Consider the following 22,691-nt stretch of genomic DNA (forward strand, 5'->3'; position numbering starts at 1 on the left):
CTCCAAGAATTTCTCAGGAGTGTGGTTTCTGTGTCTCCCTGTCCTGTTGGCTGGTCGAGGTTGGTGGTGGGGGTGGGTTGTGGGGGTGTTGGACTCAAAGCTGCCTTTCATTCCAGCTGGGCTTTGAGAGATCATTTTTTTCTTCCTTCCTGGCCATACCGTTCAGCGGGCTATACCTCCTCTGGCCTGTGGCCAATGGGAATGGGAATGTCTGTTTGGGCTGTCAGAAAGCACTCCGCTGGTTGACATCACAGTAATTCGATAAGCAGTCTCTGACTGGACCTCCTCTATTGGTTTGTTAGGTATACAAGGGGCTGGGGGCGGAGAGGAGAGAGGTGGGGAGAGAAGAGGTAGGTGGTTTCTTGAAAAGGAATGAAAGAGGGTCTTTGTCCTGAAAATGTTTTCCTTTTATTTTTTCACCCACTCCCCTGCTTCCTCTCTCCACTCCTCTCTTCTCTCACCTTTGGGGTTTTTCTGGGGTGTGTGGTCAAAAAATATTTGTTGGGGGTGAGAGTATTTAAAGGTCCTTCAGGAGTTGAGATTCCTCACACTCAGTTTGAAAGGGTTTCTTTCCAAAGGAAGACTGACCAGGAGAGTCCAGGGCAGAGCTGATCATGAACAGATTAGCGCTCCTATGTCTCTGCCTATGCGCAGCAGTCTCACTAATCAGTGGGAAGCCCAGCAGGAGAGCAGAGAAGCTCAAGAGGTCCAAACCCCTGGTAGCAACTGACTCATCTGAACCGGATGATACTAATGATGCTGTTTTCCCCGGTAAGTTTTCAACATGATTTTGGAAAAGGGTGGTGGAAAGTTAGATGGAGGAAATGTGCATGCATACTTTACAGTGCTTCTAGTTTTTGTGATTATAGCATTTACCCAAGTCAAGGGTGGTCCACAATGCTTCACAAAGAACCGCATTCAGTTTTCTAAGACTGAATTGGAGTGTGGGGCTTGTATCAGTTTCATGTGTACTTTACCTGTGGATCATGTGTCATGCAGGTGAGTAATGCTGTGTGTGTCTGTGTGTCTGTGTGTGTATATGTGTGTGTGTGTGTCTGTCTGTCTATTGCAGGCCGCAGGGGGCAGTGCTCGGTGAATGGGATGTCCCTGTTTGACGGGGCTATGTGGTCGCCTCAGCCCTGCCTCGTGTGCCAGTGTCAGATGGGAACTGTCAGCTGTCACCCTGTTCCCTGCGCCGGTAAGCTGCAGCTGCATTTACACAGCAGCCAGTTTGTACGTCTGCCTTCACTCCTATTGTTCATCATTCAAGTTGTATATTGTTATTGAACGATTATACTCTTATTTGTGGTTATTAGATTTCATGGCAGCTTCTAGTTGAAATGGTCCATGCTGCCATAAAGTGTACAAATTGATCAGGGCATGGAATTGAACATACATACAGTACCAGCCAAACGTTTGGACACACCTACTCATTTAAGGGTTTTTCTTTATTTTCTACATTGTAGAATAATAGTAAAGACATCAAAACTATAAAATAACACATATGAAATCATGTAGTAACCAAAAAAGTGTTAAACATATCAATATATATTTTATACTTGAGATTCTTCAAAATATCTACACTTTGCCTTGATGACAGCTTTGCACACTCTGGCATTCTCTCAATCAGCATCATGAGGTAGTCACCTGGAATGCATTTAAATTAACAGGTGTGCCTTGTTAAAAGGTCATTTGTGGAATTTCTTTCCTTCTTAATGCGTTTGACCCAATCAGTTGTGTTGTGACAAGGTAGGGGGGGTATACAGAAGATAGCCCTATTCGGTAAAAGTCCAAACCCATATTATGGCAAGAACAGCTCAAATAAGCAAAGAGAAACGACAGTCCATCATCACTTTAAGACATGAAGGTCAGTCAATGCGGAAAGTTTGAAGAACTTTTAAAGTTTCTTCAAGTGCAGTCACAAAAACCATTGAGCGCTATGATGAAACTGGGCTATTTGACAAAGAAGGAGAGGGATGGAGTGCTGCATCAGATGACCTGGCCTCCACAATCATCCGACCTCAACCAAATTGAGATGGTTTGGGATGAGTTGGATCGCAGAGTGAAGGAAAATCAGCCAACAAGTGCTCAGCATATGTGGGAACTCCTTCAAGACTGTTGGAAAAGAATTCCAGGTAAAGCTCGTTGAGAGAATGCCAAGAGTGTGCAAAGCTGTCATCAAGGCAAAGGGTGACTACTTTGAAGAATCTCAAATATAAAATATATTTTGTTTTGTTTAACACTTTTTTGGTTACTACATGATTCCATATGTGTTATTTCATAGTTTTGATGTCTTCACTATTATTCTACAATGTAGAAAATTGTAAAAATAAAGAAAAGCCCTGGAATGAGTAGGTGTGTCCAAACCTTTGACTGGCACTGTATATGTGTACATATATACTGTATAAATGTGAATTTAACATATATGGCCCTTTCCCTCAGGTTCAAACAACAAGCAGACAGTGGCTCCCAAAGCCAAGAAGCCCTCCCCTAATGCAGAGGACAAAGAGGGGATCCCAAAGTGGAAGAAGAGTTTCCAAAGGAGAGCAGGAAGTCAGAAGAAGGAGGAGCAGCCTGTTACTCCAGTGAAATTGGTGGGGGCCCACGGGAATATGAAGAGGGCAATGCTATAGGACCTGCACAGCAGATGAACTAACAATGCTTTAAATGTTGTTTATGACGCAGGTTGGCGTTTATTGTCATTATTCTTGTCTTGGAGGCAGAACTGGGTGATTTAGGGTTAGGACTTAGGGTTAGCAGTCTGGTTAAGGTTAGGGTTAGGTTTAAAATCATATTTTATGACTTTGTAGCTGTGCCAGCTAGTGACCACTTTGCCTCCAGAACAAGATGATGAAAAACACTAACCTGCGTTTACGACTGAGAATTGGCTGACAGGGATATTTGTGAGGACAATGAGTCACCAAATGCAGAATCATTTTAAATATATATAATTGTATATATTTTGTGTGTGATGTCTATGTTGTAAAACCTGTGGCCACCCAGAAGAAGAAGCAAGAAGAAGAGGTGAAGAAACAGGAAGTGGCAGTGAAGACAGAGGTTAGGAGGGCTGAGGTCCCTGTGGCCAAGAGGCGTGACCCGAAGATAACCAAAGTCAGCCTTCCATACCTTCCCTACGATGACGATGATGACGATCACGATGACCACGATCACAGCGAGCATGATGATGATGATGACGACGATGACGATTACATCATCAGGGCCATGGGAAAACCCACCATGAGGTCCAACAGGCACCCGGTTGTGGCACCGACGGGGAGACCAGTCACCATGGTGACTGGCCGACTGGCTACGACCACCACTAGGAAACCCGTGGCGAGGGCGCCGGGTCCAGGACATCCTGTGGTCACGTTCCCCAGGAGACACAGCATCATGGAGTCTCTCCCTGCTGGCTGCCTGCTCTTGGAGTCTCTGATCACCTGTGGCAGCACTGGCATGGCCCACATCCCTATCCTCTCAGACCAGGGGATCAAGACCCTCTATCTGGCAGGTAAGGAGATACAGAGATCTCACATGTTACTTACAGGGACAATTAGCATAGTCAAGAGGGGGGGACAAGAATCTGGTTTATTAAGATGGGTAGCTATGTTTAATGAGTTTGAATTTCGTGAAGGCAAAGGATTTATCACTGTCTACAATGGCTTCAATACAATCAAATGTGGTTTGCGGTGCATACACAGTTGCATATAAACATAGTTTGTACACAAAGATACTGCATAAACACTAATGCAGGTCCAATAGCATGAGGGCCCAGGTTTTTCTCTGTTTGAGGTGACTGGGTCAGCTTGTGTTCTATTCTCTTATCAGACAATAAGATCAGTAAGATCCCTCCCCAGGCGCTGGCTGGGCTGCCCAACCTGGAGTGGCTGGACCTGAGCAAGAACAAGCTGGACGACTCCTCCATCAGCCCTGACCTGTTCCAGGTGAGTCTTGGAGCATATTTCTTCTCAACATATTTGTCTTTGGTTCCAGTTGGACCTCTACTGCGCTCCCAGACCCACCTACACATCTCAGCCTTATGTTACTAAGGGCTCTATTGACCATTCTCATGCTGCATTACCTGGATTCCTCTCGGTCTGTTCTGATAGAATATTAACATGGAATATATGTCACAGTCTAGTGTTATAGAACAGGGTTTCCAAGACTCGGTCCTGGATCCCTCCCCTGTGTGCACGTTTTGGTTTTTGCCCTGGCATTACAAAGTTGATTCAAATAATCAAAGCTTGATGATGAGTTGGTTATTTGAATCAGCTGTGTAAGTGCTAGAGCAGAAAACAAAACGTGCACCCAGGGGTAGCCCTCAGGACCAAGTTCGGGAAACCCTGTTCTAGAATAGTACAGGTATGTGCATGTTACAGCCTAATGTTTCAACAAGACCATCCATCTTGTAGTTGGACTGCAAGGACTCCTGCTGTCTCCCAGGTAGCGCATACGAGCAGAAGTCGAATCTGGCGCCATCAGGTTGAATCTCACTTAGCTGTTGAAATAAATCGGGGAATATTGTCGGTCAACAGACAAGCCACAACTAAAAACAGAACAATAATTTTTGGTAAGGTGTCCTAACATTCACCTGTTCCCACTCAGTTGTCATAGTCCCTTGATGCCAAGAACTCACAGTGCTAAAAACTCCCTTGAGAGAGCATTAGTGTTTATCAACTACTCTGCTTGCAGTACATCTCAGAGTTGACAAAGACTATATAACAAAACACATTATGAGAAACACTTCATAAATAAGACATAGGGTGGAATTCAATAAAATCCCCACTGTGAGAACAGCCATTGCTGGAGAAATTAAATTATTATTCCTGCGCCATTGAAAAACACAATTATGTACATAGCCTGCAAGCCTATTACAGAGTAAAGTAATTATGTAGGTTATTCAGCTGGTAGTTACACTGGTATAAGGCCGTATACCATCAATGTGTGTTTCATTTAGTACATCTCTTAAACAGCAAAGTAGAAGCGTAAGGTAAAATTGCAGTTCTTGTGCTTGGCCATAATAGAGAGAGAGGGACACTGGTTACATCACAGCACGCCTTCTGTTCTAGCACGCCTTCTGTTCTAAGGTGGGTGGATTTTTGGCTGTTTCAGATCCTGACCAAGCTGAGGAGCCTGAATTTAGATGGCAACAATCTGACCAAAGTCCCCTCGTTTCTACCGCCATCCCTGGTGGAGCTGAAGATCAATGACAACAAGATCCTGGGCCTCACACCTAGTAGCTTTAAAGGTATAGGAGTGTGAGATTTACAGAGAGAGAGAGAGTGTGTTTGTGTGTGTATGTGTACGGTACAAAGATTTGTTCTGATAGAATGTGCAGAATAGTACTTTAGCATTGTTGGCATGGCCCATTTGGCAATAAATATCTGGAAAACAAGTTAAATAACTACATCAGATATTATTGACATGTTGATATTGTCGTGTTGCGATTTGAAAACGTGGCTCTCCTCAGGTTTGTCCAAACTGCTGACACTGGAGCTTGAGGATAACCACTTCCACGATGGGAATGTGTCACCTTTGACCTTCCGGCCCCTGAAGAAACTAATCTATCTGCGACTGGAGGACAACAAGTTCCGGGCCATTCCCTCTGGGCTTCCTACGACCCTGCAGGTCAGTGATTGGACAAGGTGCCTGTGATGCCAGTTTAGTGAGCATGCAGGAGCCAATGACATGCAGTAAGTAGCCTCAATCCAACAGAGGAGTTTAGCTTGGGGAGGCATGACTTTCTGAGACATTTGGGTCAATGAAACTAAATTATTTTCCCTTATTTGAAATACTTATTGGGTGCAGAGCCATGACGTAGTGGTCACACTCCCCGGCACGTCGCGTATACAACTCCCCACTGGATACCAGAGTTCAATCCTTGCGTCCAGCCTTCCCCACCTAATTTCCCCACTGTCTGAATAAAGTCAAAATATACAGTATATAATACAAAATAAATACGTCTTGGTATAGTCCAAAGACTCGTCAATAATGTAGTAACATGACAGAGGTTTCTGATGTTTTACTAAACATGCATTGTTTTTTGTAATTGCATGCTAGGTCCACACATATCACAAACTCTGATCTGTAGTGTGTAGACTGGTTAGGTCTCCCTCACCCCCTAACAACACAGTAGGTCCCCCCCTCCCCCCTAACAATACAGTAGGCCCCCCTCCCCCCTAACAACACAGTACGTCCCCCTCACCCCCTTAACAACACGGTAGGTCCCCCTCACCCCCCTGACAACACAGTAGGTCCCCCCCTCCCCCCTAACAACACAGTAGGCCCCCTCACCCCCTTAACAACACGGTAGGTCCCCCTCACCCCCCTAACAACACAGTAGACCCCCCTCCCCCCTAACAACACAGTACGTCCCCCTCACCCCCTTAACAACACGGTAGGTCCCCCTCACCCCCCTGACAACACAGTAGGTCCCCCTCACCCCCTTAACAACACAGTAGGTCCCCCTCACCCCCCTAACAACACAGTAGGTCCCCCTCCCCCCTAACAACACAGTAGGTCCCCAACACCCGTAACAACACAGTAGGTCCCCCTCACCCCCCTAACAACACAGTAGGTCCCCCTCACCCCCCTAACAACACAGTAGGTCCCCCTCACCCCCCTAACAACACAGTAGGTCCCCCTCCCCCCTAACAACACAGTAGGTCCCCCTTCCCCCAAACAACACAGTAGGTCCCCCTCACCCCCTAACAACACAGTAGGTTCCCCTCACCCCCCTAACAACACAGTAGGTCCCCCTCCCCCCCCTAACAACACAGTAGGTCCCCCTCACCCCCCTAACAACACAGTAGGTCCCCCTCACCCCCCTAACAACACAGTAGGTCCCCCTCACCCCCGTAACAACACAGTAGGTCCCCCTCACCCCCCTAACAACACAGTAGGTTCCCCTCACCCCTAACAACACAGTAGGTCCCCCTTTCACCCCCGTAACAACACAGTAGGTCCCCCTCACCCCCCTAACCACACAGTAGGTCCCCCTCCCCCCTAACAACACAGTAGGTCCCCCTCACCCCCCTAACAACACAGTAGGTTCCCCTCACCCCTAACAACACAGTAGGTCCCCCTCACCCCCATAACAACACAGTAGGTCCCCCTCACCCCCTAACAACACAGTAGGTTCCCCTCACCCCCGTAACAACACAGTAGGTCCCCCTCACCCCCTAACAACACAGTAGGTCCCCCTCACCCCCCTAACAACACAGTAGGTCCCCCTCACCCCCCTAACAACACAGTAGGTCCCCCTCACCCCCCTAACAACACAGTAGGTCCCCCTCACCCCCCTAACAACACAGTAGGTCCCCCTCACCCCCCTAACAACACAGTAGGTCCCCCTCCCCCCTAACAACACAGTAGGTCCCCTCACCCCCCTAACAACACAGTAGGTCCCCCTCACCCCCTAGACAACACAGTAGGTTCCCCTCACCCCCGTAACAACACAGTAGGTCCCCCTCACCCCCTAACAACACAGTAGGTCCCCCTCACCCCCCTAACAACACAGTAGGTCTCCCTCACCCCCTAACAACACAGTAGGTCCCCCTCACCCCCCTAACAACACAGTAGGTCTCCCTCACCCCCTAACAACACAGTAGGTCCCCCTCACCCCCTAACAACACAGTAGGTTCCCCTCACCCCTAACACAGTAGGTCCCCCTCACCCCCCTAACAACACAGTAGGTCCCCCTCCCCCCTAACAACACAGTAGGTCCCCCTCACCCCCTAACAACACAGTAGGTCCCCCTCCCCCCTAACAACACAGTAGATCCCCCTCCCCCCCTAACAACACAGTAGATCCCCCTCACCCCCCTAACAACACAGTAGGTTCCCCTCACCCCTAACAACACAGTAGGTCTCCCTCACCCCCGTAACAACACAGTAGGTCCCCCTCACCCCCGTAACAACACAGTAGGTCCCCCTCACCCCCTTAACAACACAGTAGGTCCCCCTCCCCCCTAACAACACAGTAGGTTCCCCTCACCCCCCTAACAACACAGTAGGTCCCCCTCCCCCCTAACAACACAGTAGGTCCCCCTCACCCCCCTAACAACACAGTAGGTTCCCCTCACCCCTAACAACACAGTAGGTCCCCCTCACCCCCCTAACAACACAGTAGGTCCCCCTCACCCCCGTAACAACACAGTAGGTCCCCCTCACCCCCTTAACAACACATTAGGTCCCCCTCCCCCTTAACAACACAGTAGGTCCCCCTCACCCCCTTAACAACACAGTAGGTCCCCCTCACCCCTAACAACACAGTAGGTCCCCCTCCCCCCTAACAACACAGTAGGTCCCCCTCCCCCCTAACAACACAGTAGGTCCCCCTCACCCCCTAACAACACAGTAGGTCCCCCTCCCCCCTAACAACACAGTACGCCCCCCTCACCCCCGTAACAACACAGTAGGTCCCCCTCCCCCCTAACAACACAGTAGGTCCCCCTCCCCCCTAACAACACAGTAGGTCCCCCTCCCCCCTAACAACACAGTAGGTCCCCCTCACCCCCCTAACAACACAGTAGGTCCCCCTCCCCCCTAACAACACAGTAGATCCCCCTCACCCCCGTAACAACACAGTAGGTCCCCCTCACCCCCGTAACAACACAGTAGGTCCCCCTCACCCCCTTAACAACACAGTAGGTCCCCCTCACCCCCTAACAACACAGTAGGTCCCCCTCACCCCCCTAACAACACAGTAGGTTCCCCTCACCCCTAACAACACAGTAGGTCCCCCTCACCCCCTTAACAACACAGTAGGTCCCCCTCACCCCCTAACAACACAGTAGGTCCCCCTCACCCCCCTAACAACACAGTAGGTCCCCCTCACCCCCCTAACAACACAGTAGGTCCCCCTCACCCCCTTAACAACACAGTAGGTCCCCCTCACCCCCCTAACAACACAGTAGGTCCCCCTCACCCCTAACCACACAGTAGGTTCCCCTCACCCCACTAACAACACAGTAGGTCCCCCTAACCCCCTAACAACACAGTACGTCCCCCTCCCCCCTAACAACACAGTACGTCCCCCTCACCGCTTTAACAACACAGTAGGTCCCCCTGAACCCCCTAAAAACACGGATACTGAAGGTGTTTTGCGGCTTGTATTTCCAGACACTTCACCTGTCAGATAACAGAATAGAAGAGGTGCATGAGAGGATCCTTAACAAGACCGTCAACCTCAGGTTTCTGGACCTCAGTTATAACAAGATCCGGGAGGACCGCATAGCCCCAAGGGCCTGGATACACCTGTTGTAAGTCCCAACAACCCAACCTCTCTCCATTCTTACTTTTGCAGCATTTAGGAGGTTGTTGTTCAGTGCAATGATTACTGATTACTGCTACTCTGGTTTTGATCGCCACCTTGAAGGGAATATTAATGCAAACATACAGTATTTCAGATCCTCTGTATTTACTTTATGAATGTATTGAAAATATTTGTTGGACAAACGATGTAGTAAAACGTATGAATATTAACATGATTGCATACAGGATTCTGAAGCAAAACGTGAAATGGTGTAATTCATCTGACACTCAGTGCATGTGTTAGTCTCCCAGTTTGAGTGGCAATAATGAGCGGAAAATATAATGTTTGCAGGGCACAATTTTAATTGCATATTTGAAGAAAGAGGAGAAAGGGGGAAAAAAGAGAAGAGAGGGAAAAGCAGCGGAAGATTGTTTTGGGACGTGCTGATGTGGCTGGCTACACAGCAGATCAGCAGACACAGTCCAGCTTTATGATAGGTTCTGGAGAGAGTCAAGCCCAAAGGGAGGGACTGCTGGCTCTTAGTGGTTTGAAACTACAAAGTCGTGGCATAGATGTGATGGATATGATGGAACCCTCTGGTGAAAGATTGGGAAACATTGAACCAGCCTTCTAAAGGAAAGGTGGACTAGCAATATAGTCCTAAAATTGAAAATATCTCTGTCAATTGGAGACATAATGCTGTACATTCATTACCTTCTATCTCTTCATGTCTTCAAGCTTTTCACATATTGAGCAAAAGATCTCCCTGTATTTTCCCTACCATTTCAGAAAGTTGGAGTCGTTGGATCTGTCGCACAATAAGCTGGTGCATGTTCCCTCCTTCCTCCCTGTGGGCCTTAAGCAGCTCCACCTGCACCACAACCAGATTGAACGGATCCCTGGCTACGTGTTTGGCCACATGAAACCGGGATTGAACCTCCTTCACCTGTCCCACAACAGGCTGAGCAACGACGGCATTGATAATGTGTCATTCCTGGGTCTGTACAACACTCTGACTGAACTCCTGCTGGACCACAACCAGCTTCGCTCCATCCCCAGGGGGCTACTGAAGCTCAAGAGCCTGCAGCTCCTCCGCCTCAACCACAATGTTATCAGGTAACTCAACCACCACATTAACAAATTACTCAACCACAATGTTATCAGGTAACTCAACCACCACATTAACAAATTACTCAACCACAATGTTATCTGGTAACTCAAGCTCAATGTTAACAGGTAACTCAACCACAACATTAACAAATTACTCAACCACAATGTTATCTGGTAACTCAACCTCAATGTTATCAGGTAACTCAACCACAACATTAACAAATTACTCAACCACAATGTTATCTGGTAACTCAACCTCAATGTTATCAGGTAACTCAACCACAACATTAACAAATTACTCAACCACAATGTTATCTGGTAACTCAACCTCAATGTTATCAGGTAACTCAACCACAACATTAACAAATTACTCAACCACAATGTTATCTGGTAACTCAACCTCAATGTTATCAGGTAACTCAACTGCGAAGTTATCTGGTAACTCAGCTACAGTGAGGGAAAAAAGTATTTGATCCCGTGCTGATTTTGTACGTTTGACCACTGATAAAGAAATGATCAGTCTATAATTTTAATGGTAGGTTTATTTGAACAGTGAGAGACAGAATAACAACAAAAAAATCCAGAAAAACACATGTCAAAAATGTTATAAATTGATTTGCTAATGAGGGAAATAAGTATTTGACCCCCTCTCAATCAGAAATATTTCTGTCTCCCAGGTGTCTTTTATACAGGTAACGAGCTGAGATTAGGAGCACACTCTTAAAGGGAGTGCTCCTAATCTCAGTTTGTTACCTGTATAAAAGACACCTGTCCACAGAAGCAATCAATCAATCAGATTCCAAACTCTCCACCATGGCCAAGACCAAAGAGCTCTCCAAGGATGTCAGGGACAAGATTGTAGACCTACACACGGCTGGAATGGGCTACAAGACCATCGCCAAGCAGCTTGGTGAGAAGGTGATAACAGTTGGTGCGATTATTCGCAAATGGAAGAAACACAAAAGAACTGTCAATCTCCCTCGGCCTGGGGCTCCATGCAAGATCTCACCTCCTGGAGTTGCAATGATCATGAGAACGGTGAGGAATCAGCCCAGAACTACACAGGAGGATCTTGTCAATGATCTCAAGGCAGCTGGGACCATAGTCACCAAGAAAACAATTGGTAACACTCTACGCCGTGAAGGACTGAAACCCTGCAGCGCCCGCAAGGTCCCCCTGCTCAAGAAAGCACATATACATGCCCTTCTGAAGTTTGCCACTGAACATCTGAAAGATTCAGAGGACAACTGGGTGAAAGTGTTGTGGTCAGATGAGACCAAAATGGAGCTCTTTGGCATCAACTCAACTCGCCGTGTTTGGAGGAGGAGGAATGCTGCCAATGACCCCAAGAACACCATCCCCACCGTCAAACATGGGGGTGGAAACATTATGCTTTGGGGGTGTTTTTCTGCTAAGGGGACAGGACAACTTCACCGCATCAAAGGGACGATGGACGGGGCCATGTACCGTCAAATCTTGGGTGAGAACCTCCTTCCCTCAGCCAGGGCATTGAAAATGGGTCGTGGATGGGTATTCCAGCATGACAATGACCCAAAACACACGGCCAAGGCAACAAAGGAGTGGCTCAAGAAGAAGCACATTAAGGTCCTGGAGTGGCCTAGCCAGTCTCCAGACCTTAATCCCATAGAAAATCTGTGGAGGGAGCTGAAGGTTCGAGTTGCCAAACATCAGCCTCGAAACCTTAATGACTTGGAGAAGATCTGCAAAGAGGAGTGGGACAAAATCCCTCCTGAGATGTGTGCAAACCTGGTGACCAACTACAAGAAACGTCTGACCTCTGTGATTGCCAACAAGGGTTTTGCCACCAAGTACTAAGTCATGTTTTGCAGAGGGGTCAAATACTTATTTCCCTCATTAAAATGCAAATCATTTTATAACATTTTTTACATGCTTTTTTCTGGATTTTTTTGTTGTTATTCTGTCTCTCACTGTTCAAATAAACCTACCATTCAAATTATAGACTGATAATTTCTTTGTCAGTGGGCAAACGTAAAAAATCAGCAGGGGATCAAATACTTTTTCCCCTCACTGTACAACGTTATCTAACATAATTAAGTTCCTCTCTCTGTCCTCTTCCTCCCATTGGGAGACAAACCAACTTTGAGAAGAACACAGTACTGTACTCTTTTTCGAAATAGAGACAGATAGCCAGTTAGCCACATGCAGTCTTTAACCATAATGGCACATCCAAATCTATTGTGAATCTCACCGTGTAATTTTGATTTTCTTTCTCAGTTGTTATTTCCTTTGATCGGGTCAAAGGTCCTTCTGTCTTGTCTGAGTATTCTGTCTTTCTATCAGTGGTCACTGAGTGTCCATCTGTCTATATGTTTGTTTTTCTCTCCTCCCTGCAGGTACGTTCCTCTGAACTCTCTGTGTGACACGCGCCTGAGCGACGACTCGCCCCTAGTCTCCGTTCACCTGGAGTACAACCTGATTGACCGGCGACTCATCCCACCCACTGCCCTCTCCTGCATCAAGACCTACCACAGCATCATACTACGGCCACAGAGTCACGAGGAAGATTACCACCATGAGGATTACTAGTATCCCCCTTCCTCCCCTCCCTCCTCCTCTTTCACCCCTCTCTCCAACCCCCTGTCAGTTTGTCCTGGGTTTGACCTAGTGCCTCATTACATAATTCCCTCTGAGTCTGTATCTGATTGTCTTCTTCTCTGATGCGTTGTGATTAGGTTAGTCAGACTTATGATACCCACGCTGTATGCAACAGGTGAACTGGATATCATAAGGTGAATGCACCAATTTGTAAGTCGCTCTGGATAAGAGCGTCTGCTAAATGACTTAAATGTAATGTAAATGTAACTTAGACTTCTATCCTAAGTCTTACCATAAGTCTAGGGCAATGTTAATGCAACCAGCCCTTTGTCAGTGGGCTTCATTATCGCAAGTAATAAAGCAGATTATGTGTTTGTCTTTGACCTGTTTCACAGATTCCCTCTGTAAGGCAGTGTTAGGTTTTACTTGTGACTTTAATCTTGCTTGATAGTAGCATGTATCAAAAGAAACAGAATTTGCAGTTACCCAGGGTGATCCAGGTAGCTACTTGATAGTAGTGCCCTCTACTCTAGACTCACTGTTTTTTTTATGAATTGATGAACAACTGTTTCAACTTTGTGACCAACTTGTGTAATGAAACATTTTGAAAATTAAACATGTAAAATAATTGCTGTTCATTGTCTATGGTTACTTTAAATAGCCTGATTAGGTCTTAGTAACTCAAACAATCTACATGTGCAGCACTGGGTACAGGCAGTTGCTGGTTGTTTTATCCTTAGTTGATGCTGTATAGTGGTTGGATAGTACAACATTGATTATTTTGGGCAAATATCTTACATATAATTTTCTTAGCTCACCAGGAGTGGTTGGATTGTAATTGGTGTATATACTGTAGATCTCAAATGCTAATGAGAAGAAGTTTAAAATAACTATCTATCTCTTTCTCTCTTGACACACACACACACACACACAAGTGGCAATGAAAAGGGGACTGGACCAATTCTTGGTTATGGCTTAAAATACTTTTGGTAACTCCTTCCGTGGTTTTTAACAGGTACTGTGCAGAGCTCTGACTCTGCTGGCAGATGGGTTCACAGATAAAGGATCATCTCATGGAATAAAACACTTATCCTGTATATCAGTTTATGAGGTTTAGTTCATCTTTATTTTTCAAAAAATAATTCCTCTATACATGCTAGATTTTTTTTACAGTAAGTGTCTTCCTGTTTCATTATGACTGTCACAGTAAATATATTTGAGCTTCTTGACTTAAAGATGATCATATAATCAGTATTATTTAAAGTTAGAGGACACTATATACTACAGATTTATTTCACAGTTGGTTGAGCATTCTGCATTTGAAATGTTTTTGATTGTTAAAGTAATATATAACATTTGAAATTGACTATGTAGCTTTAAATGATTTGTTTTAGCATTCTGTGGGTGACACAATCCTACTTAGCCTACAAATGATATATTCGTTTTATAGCTGTTGATCAATTTCCCTTGAGACAGAACAAACACAGGTAATTTCACAAACAATCAAAACTTTGAGCCACCCCATACTGTAGTTAAAGTGCTCACTGCAGGAAGACAAGTCTATTACAAAATGATAGACTAAGAATTTAATTTAACAGCAAATAATTGATTTTTGTTTATGTCATCCATCTCATTCATTGTATTTAGAAATGTGACCCTCCAGCCTGGCCTCATAGACGAGACGTAACATAGTAAATGTCTGGTTACGTAAGACAGAAGGTTACTTAACGCAAAAACAAAAGTAGGGTAGCTGTTTGGGGTGGATGGCTAGGTGTATAAAGTGAACATTTAAAAACAAAAAGGTTGCGTGTCCGAATCTCAATACGGACAACTTTGGCATTTTAGGTAATTAACAACTTTGCAATACCTACTACTTTTTTAGATACTTTGCAACTACTTGCATGTTAGCTAACCCTTCCCCTAACCTTAATCCTTTAACCTAACTCCTAACCCTAAAGTTAACCCTAAACTTAACCCCTAACCCCTAACCTAGCTAAAGTTAACCACCTTGCTAATGTTAGCGTGAGCCACCTACTGTAGCTAATGTTAGTCACAGCAAATTGGAATTCTTAATATATCATACATTTTGCAAATTCGTAACATATTGTAAGATTTGGAATTCGTAACATATTGTACGATTTGAAATTTCGTAACATATCATATGAAATGGATGATGGACAGCCACAAATTAATACATACCATACTAATTTACTTTTACTATGTTACGGCTACTGGATTCAATCTGTATCATGGAAGTATCGCGGAAGATCCACATAAAAATGTAAAGGTAATTTTAGAATGAGCCGACATATGCAGTCTCTAAGAATGTGGGAACAAAATTTCAATCGAGCTATAATGTGGATCTTCCACAATACTTCTGCGAAACGGATTGAATCCAGCCCTTAGTCTATAAAAAACCTTTCCTGAGAAAAGCCAGTTATGTGGCTTCTGGGGCCTTACTGTGGTAAAGGGTGTGGGAGTTTGACTCCTGAGAGAGGGAGGAAGCAGGCCTTTCACAACACGTGGCAAAGGCAGCGAAAAGTCAAACTCCAGCTCCACAGTAAAGAGTAAAGACTCTTTGCTCATATGAAAAAATAACTTATTATTTTCAACAAAGAACCTTGAACTGAAGGCTCATCCGAGATTATTCCAAATTACCTTAGGGCATCTATTGATAGTTTGCAGTACAATCCTGCTAATACATATTGACAGATGGCACACAGTGTAGTAGTTACAGACCCGAAGACCACATAGTATCCATGGTCCATGATTGTACTGCCTCTTATGCCAAGCCCAAAATTGATGGGAAGAGTAAGACTGACTTTTAAGTGAGGACGCCATTGACATCTATAATAGATCACATCTTGAGATTGAAGCCTAACAAACATATGTATGAAAGCCAGGGTGTATTTCACTCTTTGTCCCTGGTTACTATTTGTTTAGGACTGACTTTTGCTCTGGAGTGGCAATACTCACTATGAGATTACTCATAACTGTAACACAATGCTAGCTATAGGTTTGGTATGTGTGTGTGAGTGTGTGTGACAAACAGAGAGAGAGACATTTTTGTTATTTTAAACTTCTTCTCATTCAATATCTACAGTATAAACAATCCCACCACTCCTGGTGAGCTAAGCAAATTATATTTAAGATAAATGCCCAAAATAAACTATTTTGTATTATCTCATCGCTTAAAGGGCAAATACAGCATCCACTAAGGATGAAACAACCAGCAACTGCCTAAGTGTGTGTGTTTTAATCACACCATAGAGCGTGGGACACAAATCCAAGCCTAGAGATCTTCAGAACTGTTTTATTTTCTAACTGGTAGTTAATTAAGCAATAAGGCCTGAGGGGGTGTGGTATATGGCCAATATACCACAGCTAAGGGCTGTTCTTAGGGACGACGCAACGCGAAGTGCCTGGATACAGCCCTTAGCCGTGGTATATTGGTCATATACTGCTTACCCCAGAGGTACATTATTGCTATTATAAACTGGTTACCAACATAATTAGAAGGGTAAAAATAATTGTTTTGTCATACCCGTGGTATACGGTCTGATATACTACCGCTTTCAGCCAATCAGCATTCAGGGCTCAAACCAACCAGTTTATAATAGATGTTTTACATTGAGGAGCAACTCTCCAATTGTAGGCTACAGGAATTTAGATAAATATTTGCTGGATTCATAACTGCGGCTCTTTATTGACTGCTGTTCATTTTCCTTGTGCTTTTTTGTCTTCCTCTTGTGATTTCTCTTCAACAAAAGGCTTAGCCATGATTCCCTTCTCTGTTGTCCTTCTCCTGCTGTGTGCCACCCTTCTACCCACCCCCTCTGTGGCACTGCCCTTTGAGCAGAAGGGCTTCTTGGACTTTGGAAAGAGCATCGATGTAAAGGGACTGATGATGATGATGATGAACGATGAAGAGGAGGGCTCAGCAGTTGAGGAATACTACAAACCAGAATACTACAAACCAGAACAGCCTACTTGCCCATTCGGCTGTCAGTGTAACCAGAAGGTTGTGCAGTGCTCTGACTTGGGTGAGTTAAGAGATGTCACAATATTATATTCTCTCCAAATGATTCTTCACACTAAACATACCATTGTTCATGTGTAGACAGCAGTCACACTGCACAACTGCACGCTACTTTTTAGTGCTACGTGGAGTCTGGGGTATCTGGTTTCTTCCTAATTATATGGTGACATCTCACACACAAACAACAACAAAGTTCAACATATGCATACAGACCATAGCCCAGAGAATTATTCAGCATTTACCAAATTACAGTATGATGATACATTCTAACTTGTGGAATTATCCAGACGTAACCTTAAGAGTGAGAACATACTCATAGATTTAACATGTGACATGTGTCCAAGAGGGATATTGTCATGATTCATAGATTTAACACTTTTTAAAAAGCAACAATAACAATTGTTTATATTACAACTGAATTGTAATCATTGTGAACTGACAGAATGTGGAAACGTGTGTAAAGTCAAGCAGGTAAGTTCATCTGTTGTGGTTTGATCGGCAGGTTTACACTATGTGCCATATGACGTCCCCCCGGAGACCAGGCTCTTGGACCTTCAAAGCAACCAGATCACAGAGATAAGAGAGGATGACTTCAAGGGTCTCAGCAACCTCTATGTGAGCACCAACAGTCATAACACCAATGGTGGAAGAGAGTTCTGGCATTTCAATAGAAGGATACATCACTTGTCTGTCTTTGCTTTTTTCATAGTAGTGCCCCTTTTCAGTGTCCATACTGAAAACATAAACACTCTTAATGCTGTGTCTTCAAATAATATATTGTTTACTATATATAGTACATAACTTATTATATAATGGTAATGGTTGATTCGTATCTGTGTTTGAATAAATCATGGTTTAGGATTACAATGAAAACAATGCTTGTATTATTCTATGAGCGATGGTCTATATTTATTTTGGGTCAGGGTGGCTGGTCTCATGACCTATCCCTCTTTTCTCAGGCTCTGGTGTTGGTGAATAACAAGATCTCCAGGGTGCACCCGCGGGCCTTCATGCCCCTCAGAAGGATGCAAAAGCTCTACTTCTCCCACAACCAGTTGACAGCCGTGCCCAAGAACCTGCCCTCCTCCCTGGTGGAGCTCCGTATCCATGACAACCACATCAAGAAGGTGGCGGCTGGTGATTTCTCTGGACTGGGCAGCATGAATTGCATTGGTGAGATGACAAGCTATAGTTGGACCTTAGGCCATATTTATTATGTGTTAGCACCAGATATGGGAACAGCAAAACACATCTAACATCTAAAGGTCTTTGAAGTCTACATCTTGAGTACTGGAGCAGGTATTGGCATTGACTTAAACACATACTTTTCTCCTACAGAGATGGGGAGGAATCCTATTCAGAACAGTGGTTTGGAGCCGGGAGCCTTTGATGGTCTCAAACTAACCTTCCTTCGCATTTCTGAGGCAAAACTCACAGGCATCCCTAAAGGTAGAAAGCATGGCATAACCTTTACAATAATTATATTTGGAGTGTTCCTCTAAGTGTTTTGTTTGTTTCATTGCAACTTCCCACACATTTCCACTGAAAAATCCTTTGAATCTATCGGTCACTTGTTCTCCTTCACCTTCCAGATCTCCCTGAGGGTCTACACGAGTTGCATTTGGATCAGAATCAAATTCAAGCCATTGAACTAGAAGACCTAAGGCAATATGAGGGTTTGCACAGGTACGTCTGGACAAGTAGCTTTACAAGAGGGTGTTCAATGTCTGAGAGTTTCTAAAAGTCCATCGCATTATGCATTTATGAGGAGTTTATGAATGCTGTAGATGTATATTTTTTTTCTTTGCTCAGAAAACTTGGGGGGGAAAATAAAATCACCCGCTGAGGGCCGCCTGTTGGGCCGCCTGAGGGCCGCCTGTTGGGCCGCCTGAGGGCCGCCTGAGGGCCGCCTGTTGGGCCGCCTGAGGGCCGCCTGTTGGGCCGCCTGTTGGGCCGCCTGAGGGCCGCCTGTTGGGCCGCCTGAGGGCCGCCTGTTGGGCCGCCTGAGGGCCGCCTGTTGGGCCGCCTGAGGGCCGCCTGTTGGGCCGCCTGTTGGGCCGCCTGAGGGCCGCCTGTTGGGCCGCCTGTTGGGCCGCCTGAGGGCCGCCTGTTGGGCCGCCTGAGGGCCGCCTGTTGGGGAACCCTGCAATAGAGGGTGCCCCTATCATGATGATACACGACAGTTTCTGTTGTGCAACTTAAACAATGACTTCTATTATGCTGTTGTTACCTATATGCTTTTTAATTTTTTTTATAAATGTTTTCCATTTGAAGATAAGAAGTGAGCATCTGAAAGATTTTTTTTATAGATCATTTTCGTTCATGGACATAAAATACAGTATAATCACCAGGAAATTAGCTGAAAGTGATTTTAATTTAGGAATTCTGATTCCAAGTATTCCCACGCATAAATAGAGAGGCATATGTGATCGTATCCCAATGTAATCATCAACGTTTGAAATTATTCTGTTTTTGTCAAATACTATATCTGTTTAGGATTGTTGCGGTCAATTTGCAGTGTACAAATTATTAATAACTATGTTTCGGTGGCCCGACCATTCGCTCAAGGAAAAATCGGCCCACGGCTGAATGTAATTAGGGACCCCTTCTCTAGATGGTCTGCCCTTCATTGTCTCATCAATCACTCAATTTCAGGGGGGGGGGTGTGTGTGTGTGTGTGTGTGTGTGTGTGTGTGTGTGTGTGTGTGTGTGTGTGTGTGTGTGTGTGTGCGTGCGTCTGTGGGTGTTAGGTTGGGTCTAGGCTACAATCACATTCGCCACATTGAGCACGGCAGCCTGCATTACCTGCAAAACCTGAGAGAGCTGCATCTAGAGAACAACTGGATCTCCAATGTCCCTGGAGGCCTTGCTGGAATGAAGTATCTGCAGGTAAAGTGTGGAGGGGGTTGTGAAGCAGCATCAATCACATCAACATTGGTGATTTCACTTATGTCAATAACAATTCATATCTGTAATGTTTTTTAAACATCAACATTGGTGATTTCACTTGATATGTTATGTTGATAACAGTTGATATATGTAATGTTTTTTAAACAGGTGGTCTACCTTCACTCCAACAACATCAGCCAGGTTGACATGAATGACTTCTGCCCTGAGGGTTTTGGTGTGAAGAAGACTTACTACAACGGGATCAGTCTCTTTGATAACCCAATCAACTACTGGGAGGTGGAGCCGGCCACTTTCCGCTGTGTCAGCAACAGGATGGCTGTACAGTTTGGCAACCACAAAAAGTAGTGCAATGAGAGGCACCAGCTGGGGAGGAATACATGCAACTCAGATGTAAAATAAATAACTTTGTTACACAGTTCAAAAACAATTCATTGATAGTCTGACGTAGCGTAAAAGATAGATAACTAAAACATAACTGAAGTCTGTTTTGCATGCATGGGGTGGGCGATATTGGATATTGGGAAAGAATGGATCATCCTCATCAATCAATCAAATGTATTTCGATAAGACTTAGTTTTTTGGAAAATGTTAAGCGGGTCGTTCCACGAAATGAGTCCCTTTGATATTTTAAGTAAAGATATAGCACCAATAATGCATTTTAATAGTCAGTTAAATTAAGTGCCCTTTAATATAGAGCACATACCCTCTTTCTTTTTTATAAATAAAGACTTGCAAATTCAGCATTTTGACATTTTCCTATGTGCACTCTGGGACTTCAAGGAAGAGTTTAACCCACTTAACCCCTACATTTTCCCATGTTTTCACCATCATAGCCCTAGTTATTTTTTTGCTTGACAAAGTCGTTTTTGAAGATTATTATTTATATTATGTGATTAGTGAATAATTTTAAGGGGAAAAAAAATCTGTCCCTCATTTTAAGGTCAATCATGATTATTAATAAATCATTTTCTTTGTTTGTTTTTGTTTGATCTCAACTGACCTTTGATCTGACAACTGATTTCATGTTTTGGATATAAAAGAACAATACAAACTGTCAGTTGAAAGCTTTAATCACCTTCAGAAGAATTGATCACTCATAAACTTTGTTCAAAAAATGTTGTTGTTATGATGTGTTTGGAAATTATTTAGAATACATTTTGCATACCTTTTTATGAAATCTTGTGATTTCTTCAACAAATTAATGTCATTAGATGTTTTTCTAGGTATTTCAAAATTTTACTATTTTATCCCACCTATTAGAATATTCTCAATATTCTTGCAGACTGGCTAACTTTTTAAAGGCTTCAGCCTGACAATAATACAAATTAAGTTAATAATACAATTAAGTTAGTATTGTGGAGTAACTACAATGTCGTTGACCCATCCTACGTTTTCTCCTATCACAGCCATTAAACTATGTAACTGTTTTAAAGTCACCATTGGCCTCATGGTGAAATCCTTGACCGGTTTCCTTCTCCTCCGGCAAATGAATTAGGAAGGACGCCTGTAACTGTGGCCATCTTTGTGACAAATTGGAAAATGTCCCTGCTCTGTATGGTTGAATCTGTGTTTGAAATGTGGTAGTCATTCAAAAATCACTATTATTGCACACAGAGTCCATGCAACTTATTATGTGACTTGCTAAGCACATTTTTACTCCTGAACTTATTTAGGCATGTCAGAACAATGGGGTTGAATACTTATTGACTCAAGACATGTCTGCTTTTAATTAAATGTTTTATTTTACCCCCTTTTTCGATCTTGTCTCATCTCTGCAACTCCAACGGGCTCGGGAGGCAACGGTCGAGTCATGGTCCTCCGAAAGATGACCCGCCAAACTGCGCATCTTAACACCCGCCGGCTTAACCCGGAAGCCAGCCGCACCAATGTGTCGGAAGAAACACTGTTCACCTGACAAACCGAAGTCAACCTGCAGGCGCCCGGCCCGCCACAAGGAGTCGCTAGAGCATGATGAGCCAAGTAAAGCCCCCCCGGCCAAACCCTCCCCTAACCCGGACGACGCTTGGCCAATTGTGCGCCGCCCTATGGGACTCCCGATGACGGCTGGTTGTTACACAGCCCGGGAGTGAACCAGGGTCTGTAGTGATGCCCCTAGCACTGCGATGCAGTGCCTTAGACCGCTGCGCCACTCTGGAGTCCCCAGCTTTTCATTCATTTGTAAAAATTTCAAAAAACATCATTCCACTTTGACATTATGGGGTATTGTGTGTAGGCCAGTGACAAAACATCTCAATTTCATTTTAAGCTGTAACGCCAACAAAATGTGGAAAAAGTCGAGGGGTGTGAATACTTTCTGAAGGCACTGTATGATGTGTCTTTAAAAAAAAAAGTTAAGCACTGCAAGTCTATAACTAAACTACAGTAAACCTACTGATTGAATGTTGGAAAAGTGCAAGAACAATTGTGTGAAATCCTTTACCAACCTGCACCTGTGTCTACAATGTCAAATCTGCTGCTAAACCGAATAGGTAAACTGTCACAGGGTGGAGTTTTGAATGCATTGCTTATCGTATGTTCTGTACATATTGATGACATTTTGTCAGCTACCAAGTTTGGAGACTTGATCGAATTCTCTTACCCTATTGGATACTCACATTTGGGTGTATATGATGAAGATGGACACATAATCCATTTTGCAGTGACAGGTGAGACATGAACGTGAAAACAGGGTAATACAAGATTGGTGTGTTACAGAGTTCTTATATTGATATTTAGAGTTAATGATACCCATAAAGTCTTGAGTCAACAAATGTACAACTATTCTTATGTAATTACTATTTTA

At 44.3% G+C, this 22,691-nt stretch overlaps 2 protein-coding genes across 3 annotated transcripts; both read left to right on the forward strand.

The window, feature by feature from the left end:
• Positions 1 to 254: 254 nt before the first annotated feature.
• si:dkey-6n6.1 (extracellular matrix protein 2) lies at positions 255 to 13,567 on the forward strand. Of its 2 annotated transcripts, XM_014145759.3 has the most exons (11): positions 255 to 350; positions 579 to 771; positions 1,073 to 1,198; positions 2,443 to 2,594; positions 3,004 to 3,508; positions 3,826 to 3,941; positions 5,110 to 5,245; positions 5,468 to 5,625; positions 9,120 to 9,259; positions 10,042 to 10,368; positions 12,738 to 13,567. In XM_014145759.3, the coding sequence occupies exons 2-11, from the start codon at positions 615 to 617 to the stop codon at positions 12,928 to 12,930; spliced, it is 2,010 nt and encodes a 669-aa protein (XP_014001234.1). In that variant the 5' UTR covers positions 255 to 350; positions 579 to 614; the 3' UTR covers positions 12,931 to 13,567. The 2 variants fall into 2 exon arrangements, with proteins under 2 accessions (XP_014001234.1, XP_014001235.1); XM_014145760.3 differs by lacking the exon at positions 255 to 350 and having other exon boundaries at positions 456 to 771; positions 3,007 to 3,508.
• Positions 13,568 to 13,960: 393 nt separating this feature from the next.
• Positions 13,961 to 21,758, forward strand: LOC106572039 (biglycan). The gene is made up of 8 exons (XM_014145761.3): positions 13,961 to 14,111; positions 16,710 to 16,982; positions 17,481 to 17,593; positions 17,938 to 18,151; positions 18,317 to 18,427; positions 18,571 to 18,664; positions 19,729 to 19,867; positions 20,036 to 21,758. Exons 1-8 carry the CDS (start codon positions 14,093 to 14,095, stop codon positions 20,231 to 20,233), a joined length of 1,161 nt encoding a protein of 386 aa, XP_014001236.3. The 5' UTR covers positions 13,961 to 14,092; the 3' UTR covers positions 20,234 to 21,758.
• The last annotated feature ends 933 nt before the right edge of the window (positions 21,759 to 22,691 follow it).

The sequence above is a fragment of the Salmo salar genome, chromosome 15, assembly GCF_965601325.2.
Source record: "Salmo salar chromosome 15, fSalSal1, whole genome shotgun sequence".
In the NCBI taxonomy this organism is placed as follows: Eukaryota; Metazoa; Chordata; class Actinopteri; order Salmoniformes; family Salmonidae; genus Salmo; species Salmo salar.